This window comes from Stegostoma tigrinum, chromosome 17, assembly GCF_030684315.1.
Source record: "Stegostoma tigrinum isolate sSteTig4 chromosome 17, sSteTig4.hap1, whole genome shotgun sequence".
Taxonomy (NCBI): Eukaryota; Metazoa; Chordata; class Chondrichthyes; order Orectolobiformes; family Stegostomatidae; genus Stegostoma; species Stegostoma tigrinum.
The window spans coordinates 18,102,086-18,116,794 of record NC_081370.1 but is presented as its reverse complement, the minus strand read 5'-3'; the positions used below and the strand labels follow the sequence as shown (position 1 = coordinate 18,116,794).

The 14,709-nt window shown below is 42.0% G+C and overlaps 1 protein-coding gene across 2 annotated transcripts in view; it reads left to right on the top strand.

The window, feature by feature from the left end:
• Nucleotides 1-14,709, top strand: part of LOC125459241 (bestrophin-2-like) — a 70,159-nt gene that overhangs the window by 8,809 nt on the left and 46,641 nt on the right. For both annotated transcript variants that reach the window (XM_048545420.2, XM_048545421.2), the window contains exons 3-5: nt 2,164-2,258; nt 7,521-7,754; nt 8,755-8,909. In XM_048545420.2, the coding sequence (XP_048401377.1) occupies nt 2,164-2,258; nt 7,521-7,754; nt 8,755-8,909 (484 nt within the window). The remainder of the gene's footprint in view (nt 1-2,163; nt 2,259-7,520; nt 7,755-8,754; nt 8,910-14,709) is intronic.

Here is a 14,709-nt window from a genome sequence, read left to right as displayed (position 1 = left end):
GGCCTTTATTCTGTTTAGACTTCCACAACTCTGCCTGTGATCATACTGAATGACAGAGGAGGTTCAAAGGGCCAAGTATCTTGCTCCTGTTCCTAGTTACTGTGTTTTTCTATGTATTTTTTCTGTATTTGTATCCTGGATTTATATATAGAAGTATTAAGTAGAAAAAAAATTCAATGTTTTGCCAAATGTTTGTAAAGCCCTTGTGAATCACAACTGGCATATTTCATCAAGTTCTAGTTGGTACACTTTTCGAAGTATGTGCTGATCTATGAGACGGTGCAAAGGGGATTTACCACAGCAGGACCAGCGCTGAGAGATTTTGCCTACAAGGATCGGTTGAAGCTGCACAGGACATTAAGAAAAGGTTTCATAGAGATGTACGAGATAGGTAAAAAATGGTGGACAAAGAAAATCAGTCCCCATTAGTTGATGATACAAGGACATGGGAACAGAAAATTAAGATTTTGGGCAAGAGAAACAGGGTGATTTGAGCTAGATCTATTTCACATAGTGGCAATGACTTGAAACTGAATGCCTTTGCGAATGCTTGATTCAGAAACGATTAATGATTTCAAAAGAAAGTTGGTTGAGCATTTTGAGGGAAACAAATTTGTATGGCTATGAGGCTGTACAGACAGCCAGCACGGACTTGATAAGATGAGGCAGACACTTGTGTGCCAAAATGAGTCTCTAGGATACTTTAATCCCCTTCTTGTTCTATCTTGTTGACGTGGTGGAAATCAAGACTCATTGCATCATCACCTAGTATCAGTAGTGCAGAAATATTCACAAGGATATGACCAGAATTGAGGAGGTGCGAACATCAGGAAATAATAAGCAGGCTAAGGATGTGGAAAAGACTAAGACGTAAATCAACTGAGCCTAAATAAATGACAGCCACTAACATACAAATAATGTCAGAGGAATTACTTTTCACACGGTAAGTAAAATCGGGAACTTCGTGCCACATAGGAAAGTTAAAAATTGCAGAATGACAGAATTGTTATAATGCAGAAAGAGGCCATTCAGCCCATTGTTCATACATGATGGGTAGTATTGATGCTTACAGAGAGACCTTAATTCAATCAAGAGGCAACACAGACAGAGGAATTCAAGAGCAGCATGTACTTTGGTAATTCGAATGGGTCAAACTTTTTATGGAATGTAAATACTAGCATCATTTGTGATAATTGACATATTTCTCTCCTGTAGATTTTATGAATCGAACCTTATTGAGGTATGAGCAACATGGGCTATGATGAGATGTGTGGACAAGTGCAATGAGAACCATTTTGACCTTGAAATTATCATCTCCACCTTTTCTTCTTTTCACAAGTAACATAGTTCTTGTTTGGCAGGAGTGAGATGCCAAGTGACACTGATTAATGCTTGTTAAATGCTTTGTTAACACTGCACCTCACTTCAATAATATTCAGATCCCCTTCTTTCTGCATCACTGGCCGTTCCCTCACAACGTAGAGATGGCACTGACCTAGGTGGTAGTCTCAAGCCAGACTGGTAGGACCTCCAGGTATCTAGTGGAGAATCACAGCCCCACCTTCCTCTTCTCTGATATCTTGTGCACATGTTCTTGGTCATGCAGGGCTATGTCAGAATGTCAATGCTCATCTGGGTGTCTGCGGAATTTTAAAAACAGTTTGGGTACAAGGGCTGCCAGCTTTTTGGCAGATAACCATGGTGGCAAGGTATACTGGGAAAGGTGCATGGTATATTCGGGCAAAAATTGGACATAAGACATACCATGGATTGGGGTATATAATTAATGAGCTGAATTCAGTAAAATAGGATGAGAAAGTTCACTAGCCTTGCAGCAAGAAACTCCAAAAAACCCAATACAACTTGAACTTACCCAAGAAAGCATAAAATTCAGCCATTTATGATTTCCTCATATGCCCTGACTGGAATTCATTATCTCCTGTCTTTCCTCTCAGTTATCGTTCTAGACAGCTTTTGAAATGCAAGCTAGATGGCAAGTAACCAGCACTAACTGATTTAACTACTCTTTCCAAGTCTACTTGTTCAAGACTGTATGTTTTGGCCGATCATTTGGTTTCACCAAAATAACAATGTGAAATGAGCAAGTTGAGAGTTCTGCTTAACAGTTATGTTATTTTGAATTTATTCCTGGGATGTCTGTAGGTTTATGCTGGAAGAGAGCCAAAAGCGTTTCTTCGAGAAAATGGCCATCAACTGTAACAATTATGCTGACCTGATCCCGATGTCATTTGTGCTTGGTAAGAATTCTATTTGTTATCAGCCTGTTCTATTGATCTTCCATCCGCTTGTAAATTAAGCTTTGGAATTTTTTGGCGGAGTTTCCTTTGAGATTATTTTCCCTAAATAGTTTCTCCTCAGTATGACATTTATGGAATGGGGGATTGAAATTCACCATCATTTGACACGTTGTATGGTCTTACAGCAGGCCACCGACAATAACTTATTTAGCAATGCAGAGGCTGGCACTAGATCCACATGGCCATTCGAACAACTGCTAAATTGGCTGGTGTCTGTTTTAGATGACCCTAGGAATATTTGAAGTGTACATTGACCTGTTTTTGATTAAAATAAGTTTTCTAAACCTTTCTCAGAGCATTGTGGGTAAACTCACTGGCCATTGTTGCAGTCTGTGCTTCCATAATTTGAACAGCCTAACCAGTAGCTATCCAAAAAAGATCCCCAAAGCTTCTGAATTACAAGTTCTAGTGGAGTCAGAGGTAGTTAAAGTGCTACACCTGATTCCACAAAACACATGTAGCTGCTCCAAAAAAAAACACCTTCGGAGAACAAAAATTAACAAGCTATTTAAAATTAACAAGAGATCTGGCATCAGTTGCAAATTATGGAAGAGGACTCCAAATTTCTACCAAACAAAGTATGATTTCTACCCTCTCATATTCTAAAGCTCTAGATATCAAGGTCAGTATCCTATTAGTCTTTTAATTACTTTCTCTACTCACTCAAGACATCTTATTGATCTACGCACTGAAACAGTACCATAACCTCAAAAATGTGTCTTGAATCTCCATTGATTTCTGAAGAAGGGTCCTGATCTGAAATATCAACATTCCTGTTCCTCTGATGCTGCCTAGCCTGCTGTGCTCCACCAGCCTCACACTGCGTCATCTCTGACTCCAGCATCTGCAGTTCTTGCTATCTCCAAATTTCTACCGCACATTTTACATGGAAGTGTTTTCTAATTTCACTCCAGAAAGGTCTGGCTCTAAGGCTCAGACTATTATACATCACACTACCAGCAGAAGCAGTCTGTTGTTACCCTATCTGTTTCAATTAAAATCTTAAAGGCTTACATCAAATCACTCTTAACCTTCGAATATTGGAGAAATAAAATCGTAACTTGTGTAATCGTTCTTATAATTTAACATTTAGCAACCAGATATAATTCTGGTAAAGATAACAAAGTGTGAAGCTGGATGAACACAGCAGGCCAAGCAGCATCTCAGGAGCACAAAAGCTGACGTTTCGGGCCTAGGCCCTTCATCAGAGAGGGGATGGGGAGAGGGTTCTGGAATAAATATGGAGAGAGGGGGAGGCGGACTGAAGATGGAGAGAAAAGAAGCTAGGTGGAGAGGAGAGTATAAGTGGGGAGGTAGGGAGGGGATAGGTCAGTCCAGGGACGATGGACAGGTCAAGGAGGTGAGATGAGGTTAGTAGGTAGGATATGGAGGTGCGGCTTGAGGTTGGTGGAGGGGATAGGTGAGAGGAAGAACAGGCAGGGACAAGCTGGGCTGGTTTTGGGATGCAGTGGGGGAAGGGGAGATTTTGAAGCTTGTGAAGCCCACATTGATGCCATTGGGCTGCAGGGTTCTCATGCAGATTATGAGTTGTTGTTCCTGCAACCTTCGGGTGGCATCATTGTGGCACCGCAGGAGGCCCGTGATGGACATGTTGTTTAAGGAATGGGAGGGGGAGTTAAAATGGTTAGCGACTGGGAGGTGCAGTTGTTTATTGCGAACCGAGCGGAGGTGTTCCGCAAAGCGGTCCCCAAGCCTCCGTTTGGTTTCCCCAGTGTAGAGGAAGCCACACTGGGTACAGTGGATACAGTATACCACATTGGCAGATGTGCAGGTGAACATCTGCTTAATATGGAAAGTCATCTTGGGGCCTAGGATGGGGGTGAGGGAGGAGGTGTGAGGGCAAGTGTAGCACTTCCTGCAGTTGCAGGAGAAGGAGCCGGGTATGGTGGGGTTGGAAGGGAGTGTGGAGCAGACAAGGGAGTCACGGAGAGAGTGGTCTCTCCAGAAGGCAGACAAGGGTGGGGATGGAAAAATGTCTTGGGTGGTGGGGTCGGATTGTAGATGGCGGAAGTGTCGGAGGATGATGCGTTGTATCCGGAGGTTGGTGGAGTGGTAGGTGAGGACGAGGGGGATCCTCTTAGGGCGGTTGTTGCGGGGGCGGTGTGTGAGGGATGTGTTGCGGGAAATGCCGGAGGCGCGGTCAAGGGCGTTCTCGACCACTGCGGGGGGAAAGTTGTGGTCCTTGAAGAACATGGACACCTGGGATGTGCAGGAGTGGAATGCCTCATCCTGGGAGCAGATGCGGCGGAGGCGAAGGAATTGGGAATATGGAATGGATTTTTTGCAGGAGGGTGGGTGTGAGGAGGTGTATTCTAGGTAGCTGTGGGAATCGGCGGGCTTGAAATGGACATCAGTTTCTAGCTGGTTACCTGAGATGGAGACTGAGAGGTCCAGGAAGGTAAGGGATGAGTTGGAGATGGCCCAGGTGAATTAGAGGTTAGGGTGGAAGGTGTTGGTGAAGTCGATGAACTGTTCGAACTTCTCTTGGGAGCAAGAGGCGGCGCCGATACAGTCATCAATGTAACGGAGGAAGAGGTGGGGTTTGGGGCCTGTGTAGGGGCGGAAGAGGGACTGTTTCACGTAACCTACAAAGAGGCAGGCATAGCTTGGGCCCATGCGGGTACCCATGGCCTCCCCTTTTGTCTGTAGGAAGTGGGAGGAAGCGAAAGAGAAGTTGTTGAGGGTGAGCACAAATTCGGCTAGGCAGATAAGGGTGTCGGTGGAGGGGGACTGGTCGGGCCTGCGGGACAGGAAGAAGCGGAGGGCCTTGAGGCTATCTGCATGATGAATACAGGTGTATAGGGACTGGACGTCCATGGTGAAAATGTGGTGTTGGGGGCCAGGGAATTGTAAGTTCTGGAGGAGATGGAGGGCATGGGTGGTGTCACGGACATAGATGGGGAGTTCCTGGACCAAGGGGGAGAAAATGGAGTCCAGATAGGTGGAGATGAGTTCGGTGGGGCAGGAGCAGGCTGAGACAATAGGTTGACCAGGGCAGGCGGGTTTGTGGATTTTGGGAAGGAGATAGAAATGGGCCGTGTGGGGTTGGGGAACAATAAGGTGAAGGCTGTGGGTGGGAGGTCCCCTGAGGTGATGAGGTCATGGATGGTATTGGAGATGATGGTTTGGTGCTCGGGGGTGGGGTCATGATCAAGGGGGCGGTAGGAGGTGGTGTCGGAGAGTTGGCATTTGGCCCCGGCGATATAGAGGTCAGTGCACCATACTACCACTGCGCCTCCCTTGTCTGCGGGTTTGATGGTGAGTTTGGGGTTGGAGCGGAGGGAGCAGAGGGCTGCCCATTCTGCAAGGGAGAGGTTGGAGTGGGTGAGGGGGTGGAGAGGTTGAGGCAGTTGATGTCTTGACGGCAGTTGGATTCCCATTACCTCTGATCATTCTGGTAAATGTATTTCTGTATTCCCTCCAAGTCTGAGGTGTCCTTCCTAAGGTGTGGTGCCCATAGTGGCTCACAATACACCAGGACTGCGTACAGATAAAGTATGATGTCTACCCTCTCATGTTCTAACCCTCTAGATGTCAAGGTCAATATTTTATTAACCTTTTGATTACTTTATTTACCTACTCATGATATCTTATCGATCAATGCACTTCAACAACATCATAACCCCTGAAATGTGTCTTGAATCTCCATTGATTCAGTTTTTCAGCAGTTAGAACATAATCTGTTCTAGTTCTTTTAGATTTAATATGGGTGACTTTGGGATATGTTTGCCACAATTTTGTCCATTCAGTTATTCCAACAATACCACTTTATAATTTTACGCATCCATCAGCAAAATTTACAAGGTTGCCAATCTCTGTATGATTGACAAATCAGCAAAGTTGAATATCCCGCTTTCTGCCCCATCATCTAAATCAGTAACAAATATGATGAATGGCTGAGGCTGCCACACAGATTCCTGTGGGACACCACTAGTCACATCCTGCCAATTAAAGTGTCTTCCAGTCATTCCTATTCTCTCTGTCCCACCACTTAGCTCATTCAATTCTGTGTCAAGTATTTGCATTCAATTTGCTGCGTTACAGCTTGTTAGCTTCTTATGAGAAACTTTATCAAACGTCCTCTGGAAGTCCAGATTAATAACACAAATTCATATTACCCAGTTCATCATTCCAGTGACCTTTTCAAAAAACTCAATCCTTACAAGTCCATGCAGACTCTCCCTGCTCACCTGGAAGTTTCAAGGTGTTTTGTCACATAGTCATTAACTATAGGGCCTAACAATTCCCTTATATCACATGTTGGCTTAATTGGTTTATAACTCCCTCGATTTCTTAGGATGCACCATTTTCCAATCTGAAGAAATGTTTCCAAAATGAAGAGAACTTTGGAAGATCATAATTAGAGCATTTGTAATGTTCTCACCTTCAGGTTTTAAAATCCAGAGCAGAGAATCATCAAACCCTAGGTATTTGTCACACTTTAGTGACATGAATTTATCCTCGACCTACTATTTTGCTTTTAATGAATTTCTGTCTTAATTATTTCACGATTTCCTTTATTTTCTTTGACAATGTTATCAAATATCAAGATATTCATAAGACTCCTGGTCTCTGATTTTCCAAATATTATTTTAAATTGTGTGTTGAAAACATACAAAGAGTAAATGGCCATTTGCCCCTCAATTTGTATTAGAATAAATAATTATTTACAATCCTGATCAGTTCCAAAAATAACATTGCTTTTTGCTTCTACCTTTCTAAATCATGATGTGACAACAGTCCGATTTTAAGAGCTAGTAAAAAAGAATGTCTTGCTGTTTGTATGATTGTAGCTTTCTGAGGGCTTTGTTTTCACATTCATTATATGTCACAAACAGGCAAAAGGGAATAGTTTGTGACTTGAGTACGTTACTCATTATTTCAATTCCCATATCTGACTGTCTATCAGACAGCATGTCATCTAGATTGGCTTGAAAAATCCAACTCCATTCAGTCCACCCTTTTTTGGACAGAAGCATTATGTCCTTTCACCTTTCCAAACACTCCTGTTAGCTGCTTCCCTCCATTTGACTATGTAACCAATATTTCCCCTTTGTCCTCCTTCCTGATCAAGGTTTTTATCTGTAATGTTTTATAAGACAATATTCATATCAAGAGGTAGCCAGTGCGCCACTGGGCCCTACTTTGCTGCCCATTGTGATGACACATATCTTTCCTCAGGTTTCTATGTGAGTCTGGTTGTGTCTCGCTGGTGGAACCAGTACCAGAGCATGCCATGGTTGGACTGCCTAATGTGCACTGTTTCCTGTCACGTCCAAGGCACAGATGAGTATGGCAGGATGCTGCGGAGAACATTGATGCGCTATGCCAACTTGGCCTCCATCCTTACCTTCCGCTCAGTCAGCACCGCTGTCTACAAACGCTTTCCCACCATGAGGCACATGATGGAAGCAGGTGAGCAAATACAACACGGCGGCTGACTGAAAAGAGCTCAGAGCCAGAGCCCCAGCCCAGGTACAGCTCCACGTATGTCTGGGGAGTAGGGGACGAAATGAGCAACAAGTTGGGGGATGAGAGTGGGGGGTGAGCTGGGAGAGCAAGTGCAAGAAGGGGTGTGGAGGGAGATGAGAAATGAGCTGGGAGATATCTGACTCAACAACAAAAATCCAGAAGGCAACTGGAAAAGAAAAGACAAGGGAAAGGGCAATCAGAGCACAGAGCTGGAATACCTGAGGAGGGCGGATGAGATAGGAGAAAGACAGACTACGCAGATGAGAATTGGTCCTTTGGTATACGGTCAGTCCAGTAGACTTTAGCAGCAGTCAGCCAAGTACTTACTATCTCAGTTGTAGAAACGCCAGCCCATGGAGATAAAGGAGGTAGATAAAAGAGCAAAAAGGGAAACATTGCCATAGAAAGACCGAAAGAGGTCTCTACCCAGTTGAGTATCAAGACATACAGACCAAAGGGATATCTTGCTTATTCTCTGACCTACTCTGATCTGAATTGGAACAGCAATTGTGGACATAGTTGACCTCAGTAGCCCTGAGGAAGGTCAACTGAAATTTCCACTTCTGGTGACCCATATTGCAAATATTTCAGTGAGAACACGAGTGGGTTTTATTTGTGATGTCGCTGTAATGAAATATTTTAATGTCACTCACCACTGAGGTTTCCAAATTAAAAGTTAGCACTTGAATGAGTCTATATCTGAAGGCAGTCAGCCTTCAGCTTGAATTAATGCCTCCAGGAAAAGAGCAAGTATAACTGGACAGAATTGTTTTTGTCAGGCTTCCTGCTTTTGAGCTCACCAATATTTAATTTCCATCCTCAACAAAATGGGAAATTATGGGCTATGTGCAGAAAATCCCAGCCATGGCATACAGCAGCCATTTAATAAATCACAAAGTGATTTCCTCACCCTGTCCTTTGTCTGTCACCTTTGTCCTTCCAGGTTTTATGACTCCAGATGAGCACAAGAAGTTTGAGAGTCTGAATTCTCCTCACAATAAATTCTGGGTTCCCTGTGTGTGGTTTGTCAACCTTGCAGTGAAAGCAAGGCAGGAAGACCGAATCAGTGACTATGTGTCTCTAGCACACATCTTCAGAGTGAGTATCTTCACCCAGTCACCACCTTTGCCCTTCCTTCAGGTGCATCTGTCAGCTGCCAGCCCCTTCCTTGAATGAAATCGTACCCCAAATGTATTTTTTAACAGCTCAGCTACTTTTGACTGTCGGAAGAGTCCGAATGAGGGATTAGTAGATAACGTGTGAACACTTCATGAAAAGGGAATTTATAGTGTAGAGGAAATTTATGACAGACACATGGACTCAGGTAGATGTGAGCAGAAATATTAACAATATTCTTAACAATTTTCTCCACGAATTGGCTGAAAGACTCATTGAGCAAATGAGTTTTGACATCTCACGCCGTTTCCTGATTGGTATGGACCACTTATTGTAACACTAGCACAAAAGTAGCCATTTCGCGTAGGTTGGAGGATGGGTTCAAGTGCGCACTGAAGATCATGGAGTAGACTTTGCCCTGCACAGTGTTCATGGTGGTGTCCTGGCTTCACTACCGGCAGGCAGTGAGGCAGTCAGTCAGACTGCGACAGATTGCATGCACAGGTCAGTGCACCAGCTCCAGCGCCAACAGCTCAGGCTATTCATTCTGACCCTGACAAATTATACACTGACTTTGTCCATTCTGAACTCAAAATAGCAAATTGGGTCCTATTTGCATCATTGGGCCTTAATTAACACATTTAATGAGCCTACTTTGTCAGTCAGAGGACTGCTGACAGTTCAAACTTTGGGAACATGACCTTAGCAATGGCGACAATTGCCATTGTTGATCATTTAGGCCAAAGAAATGGAAATTCAGCCAAAGGGAATTTCAAGTAACATGTTTCTCGGCACTTTCTAGTGCTCCCCTGATGTACATAAACATGGCCCAGATTGGTAGTCACTCTATTCCTATTCCTTTTTTTCTAGCAGGTAAGCAGTTCCTCGATACTTAGAGTCACTAACATTCTTTCTTTCTGGTCTATTCTTTAATAGGTTACACATGAATTTCTAAAATGTAAATCACATACCAAAAGTTTAATTTATAATAAAAAAGTTTATTTTTTTACCCAACTCTGAATTACTGGCACTTACGATTCCATATCCACAATTCTTACATTTATCCCTCTGATCTATGCTTTAGCAAAAGAAAATGACAACCATAACATCTTGTCCTTAGAGTCGGACTCAAATCTTTAGGTCTGAATCAAACCCAATAAAAAAAATTTACAATCATTACTGGTGACTGCTCAATTTATCTGGCAACCTGTCTATCTATTCACCGATCATCTATCTGCCGGCTGCTTTAAAATCAGTTTCTATCAGTTTCCAGGAATAATTCACAGACTTTGTTTTAATTTGTTTAATCAGTATTGAGCAGGGAAAAAAAATACACGTGAAAAATCTTCTAATGCTTTTATTACCAAAAATCAAGTCCCAGAGATACACACACATTGCTTACTTAGGATGTATGTTGAACAACCTCAATCAGGACTATAGCAGCATTCTAACAAGCTGGAAACACTGAAGCACAGTTCAAGTACACTTTCAAAATTACATTCAGACTTTGGAAATATTTACACATCATGGTGGCAGCAATGTGTGACAGTAAACATTGATTTTCTGACATTTTTGGCACATATCACAAGTACGAATACTATGCAGTTATTTTACTGCTTATCTTGGCAGCATTCTGCTTTCATGAAAATTTATGTAACATTACATCATTGAATCATTGGAATGATAAAACACAGAAGGGAGCCATTTGGTCTGTCATGTCTGTGACAGCTCTTCGAAAAGTCCAACGTGACTGAGTCTTTAGTATTAATTGCAAACCCTATCGTGACAATTTTATTTACCACGACAAAGGTTTGCCCAGATTGCAGTAGAAAGGGGACCTCCAATAATGCTCCTAACATGAAAAAGATAGCTTTGGGATTAGAATTTACAAGCTGAGAAAGAAAATGAACAGAAGCAAATCCTTTGGAGCCAGGAAGCATTTTGGACTGATCCTGAGAACACAGAATATCTATTTAAAAGGTCAGTTTAAGTTGTGCCTGGGAAGTATTTTCTCTAGCTTAAAATGTGAAATATTGTGCTTTCAGCAATTAACTTGGAGGTTCTAAATTGTTTGGTTTCTATTGAGATCAAAGAAGGCTTTCATAGAACAAGGCTTACGGTGTTTTAGGTTTTATTGGTAGGGGGATTGAGTTCTGGAGCTGTGATGTCGTGCTGCAACTGTACAACACGCTAGTGCGGCCTCGTTTGGAATATTGCGTGCAGTTCTGGAGACCCCATTACAGGAAGAATGTGGAAGCATTGGAAAAGGTGCAGAGGCGATTTACCAGGATGTTGCCTGGTCTGGAGCAAAGGCCTTATGAAAAAAGGCTGAGGGACTTAGGTCTGTTCTCATTGGAGAGAAGGTGGCTAAGAAGGGGATTTAATAGAGACATTCGAGATGATCAGGAGATTAGATAGAGTGGACAGCGAGAGAGTCTTTTTCCGAGGATGATGACGTCAGCTTGTATGAGGGGGCATACCTACAAATTTAGGAGTGATAGATTTAAGACAGATGTCAGAGGCAGGTTCTTTACTCAGAGAGTGGTAAGGGTGTGGAACGCCCTGCCTGCCAATGTAGTGAACTCAGCCACATCAGGGGCATTTAAACAGTCCTTGGATAAGCATATGGATGATGATGGGATAGTGTAGGGGCATGGGCTTAGATTGGTTCACAGGTCGGCACAACATTGAGGGCTGAAGGGCCTGTTCTGCGCTGTATTGTTCTATGTTCTATGTTCTATGTTCTAGTCCCATTCCCCCCACCATTCCCAATGGCCTTGCAACTTTTATTACTTCAAGTCTTCATACATTTCCATTTTAAAATTAGAATTGAATATGCTTCCACTAATCTTTCAGAAAGCATACTCCAGATCAGAGTTCCTCACTGCCTGTATTTTTTCCTACATGTCATCTCTTGGTCTTTTTGCATATAGTTTAAATTTGTGTACTCTGCTTAACAACTCTACTGCCAAAGACTTACACTTTATTTACTCTGAATTTGAATACTTTATCAAATTTTCCCTTAACTGTCTCTACTGTATGGAGAACAAACTCCAGTTTCTCCAGTGCCCCCAAATGGGCCGAAGTTTTTAATTCCTGATGCTATTCAAGCGTAGGACTAGTTAGCTCAGGTGGCTGGATAACTAATATGTTGTTCAGAATGAAGTCAACAGTTTCAGTTTAATACCTGGTCCAGCTAATGTACTTTTCGAACTTGCCTCTTTATTCATGGGTGTAGAAAGTAATGGAAAACTACCATTGCCAAAAAAAAACTGCCAAGTAAACAGTTGAGGGCGAACAACAGAGGACAACGAGCCAAGGGCGCCTCCAGCTAGAGCATACATAAAATTCTAGGAAATCTCTTCAGCATCCATTCCAAGGCCTTGAGTGTAAGATATGGTAGCAAAAATTACTCTGCAATTCTCAAGCTGTGGGCTAATCAGTGTTTTATGACATTGACCAAAATTTCCTTGTTATGAAGTTTCTTGCCTTTATTTATAAATCTATGAACAGCCTTTGCAATTTACTTTGTTACATACAAGAATTTTTATTCTGACAACCCCTGAGTGCACAATTTAGATTACATCACCTCTCCTCATACTTCCTAACAAATTTAATCAATTCACACCTCTCTGTATTAAATTTCATCAGCCATTTCATCAACCGATGAAAATCTGTCACAAGCCAGCCACATCAGTGCTGATTATTATCCCCAAGTTTTATGTCATCCACAAATCTTCAGCTCAGGCTGTTAATACATATCAAAAAGAATAATTGTCTAGCAACAACACTGCATGAATAATAAAAACTAATAACGCTGTGCAGGGAAATAGAGTTAACCTGTTATTAATTTTAAATCTGAGCTCAGATAATTTTTTGTTGAGCAAAGGCATTAAGGATAAAACACAGAAGGGAGGTTAAAAGGCTGCTTTTTGGAGTTAGACAATAGATCAGCCATAATCTGATTGAATGGTGAAACAGACTTGAGGGATAAATGGCCTTCTCTTGTTCCTATGCTCTTATGTTCCGAGATCAATACCAGTTCAGAAGAAATTGGTATAATGCCACTCCATTACAGCATGAATGTGACTGGCACACCATCTTCCCTTACTCCAAGTTAACTTGTACAAGATTAATGCATCTCAAACTTTCCCTCTTGCTAATCTTAGGCTGACCAACCCGTATTAGCTGTGTTGATTATACTCAAAAAACAAATACTGCTGGAGAAACTCAGCAAGTCTAGCAGCATCTGTCAAGAGAAAGCAAAGTCAATGTTTTGAGTCCAGTGACCCTTCTTCAGAACTGTACTTGCAGATCTAAATATTTATTCTAAGCCTCCTTTTTCATTTTAAGTTTAAATTCAATTTCTTTCATCAGTCATGGATCTCTAGTTTTGGATGACATTTTTTCCTCCCCTTCCCACCCCCACAAAGGAATGCGCATCTACCTGAACTTGCACCAGATTCTCTTTGGAGGCTTTCCATTTCCCGTTTCCTGTTTTACCTGTCAACTTTTGATTCTATTCAACCTGGGCCAGATCCTTTTTCAACTAACTGAAATTATCCCTTCAACAGTTGAATATATTCCCATTTTACCTTTCTTTGACTTTCTTCATAACTATTTTAAATTGCATGATATTGCGATACTTGTTTTCCAAGTGCTGTCCCATTGGAACATGATACACTTGGCCTCTTCAATTGCCAAAGCCATATCCAGCTCTGCTTCCTTCCTTATTGGCCTGGTTAAATATTAGCCAAGAATGTCTTCCTGTTTACCTCATAGGAATTCCTCCCCATCTTTGCTTTATGCTGCTTTAGCTTTCCTATCTATATTAGTGTAATTGCTGTTCCCCTATTATCATTGCTTCATGGTTCTTGAAATTTCCTAAAATTTGTCAGCATATTTACTCCATTATCTCCCTTCCACAATTTAGTGTCTCATAGCATATACCAAGCAGTATAATAGTTCATCTACTGCTCCATTAATCTAGCCAAATAAAATATTTCTTTGAATCTCAAAATACATCCCTTCCTTGCTAGTTTTGTCAAAGTTTATATGATCTGTACTACTAGCCTCCTCTGTTTTGTCTTCGCTATCTTTCCTTCATTCACAGGAATATTCATTGCAGTTTTCTTGCCTTCTTTGAGCCAGGTCTCTGTAAGTGTCATTCTATCCCATGTGGCTAGTTGTGCCAGCAACTCACCAATCCTATTTGCTCGCATGAATTCAAACTCACACTAGCCTAACCTCACATTTCCCACAATCTCTTCCCTCCCATTTCTGAGCTACCCTTTATATTGATTGTCATTCTGAGTCCTCTCAGCGCCCTGTATCTACTTCATTGTGTTACATCCTGTTGAGCAAAATGCCAAAACAAAATGTTTGAATCTCCACCCTAGTCAACCTCCCACTGCCTGAAGTATACACATGTGCCATGTGCAGTCCCTTCTGCCCAAGAACAGGCCCTTAGGCCTCAAGAATCTGAAGATCTCTATCCTGTGCCATTGCCCCAAACATTCTGTCCTAAATTACTGCTCCTATACTCACTAGTGTGCAACACGGTAATCCAGAGATTGCTACCTTTGACGTACAGCTCTTTAACTTCCACCTTAGATCCTGAAACTTTAACTGTGGCACCTCAATTCTTTTACATCCGTAATGTGGTGGCCTATGAATTTTAAATTGTTGCCATTTGTCATTTAAGCTTTATTGTACCTCATCGGCTTGTGGTTTGCTTGCAGTTGAATATCATTCAAAATAAAAACTGGTTTTGTTTTTCTGA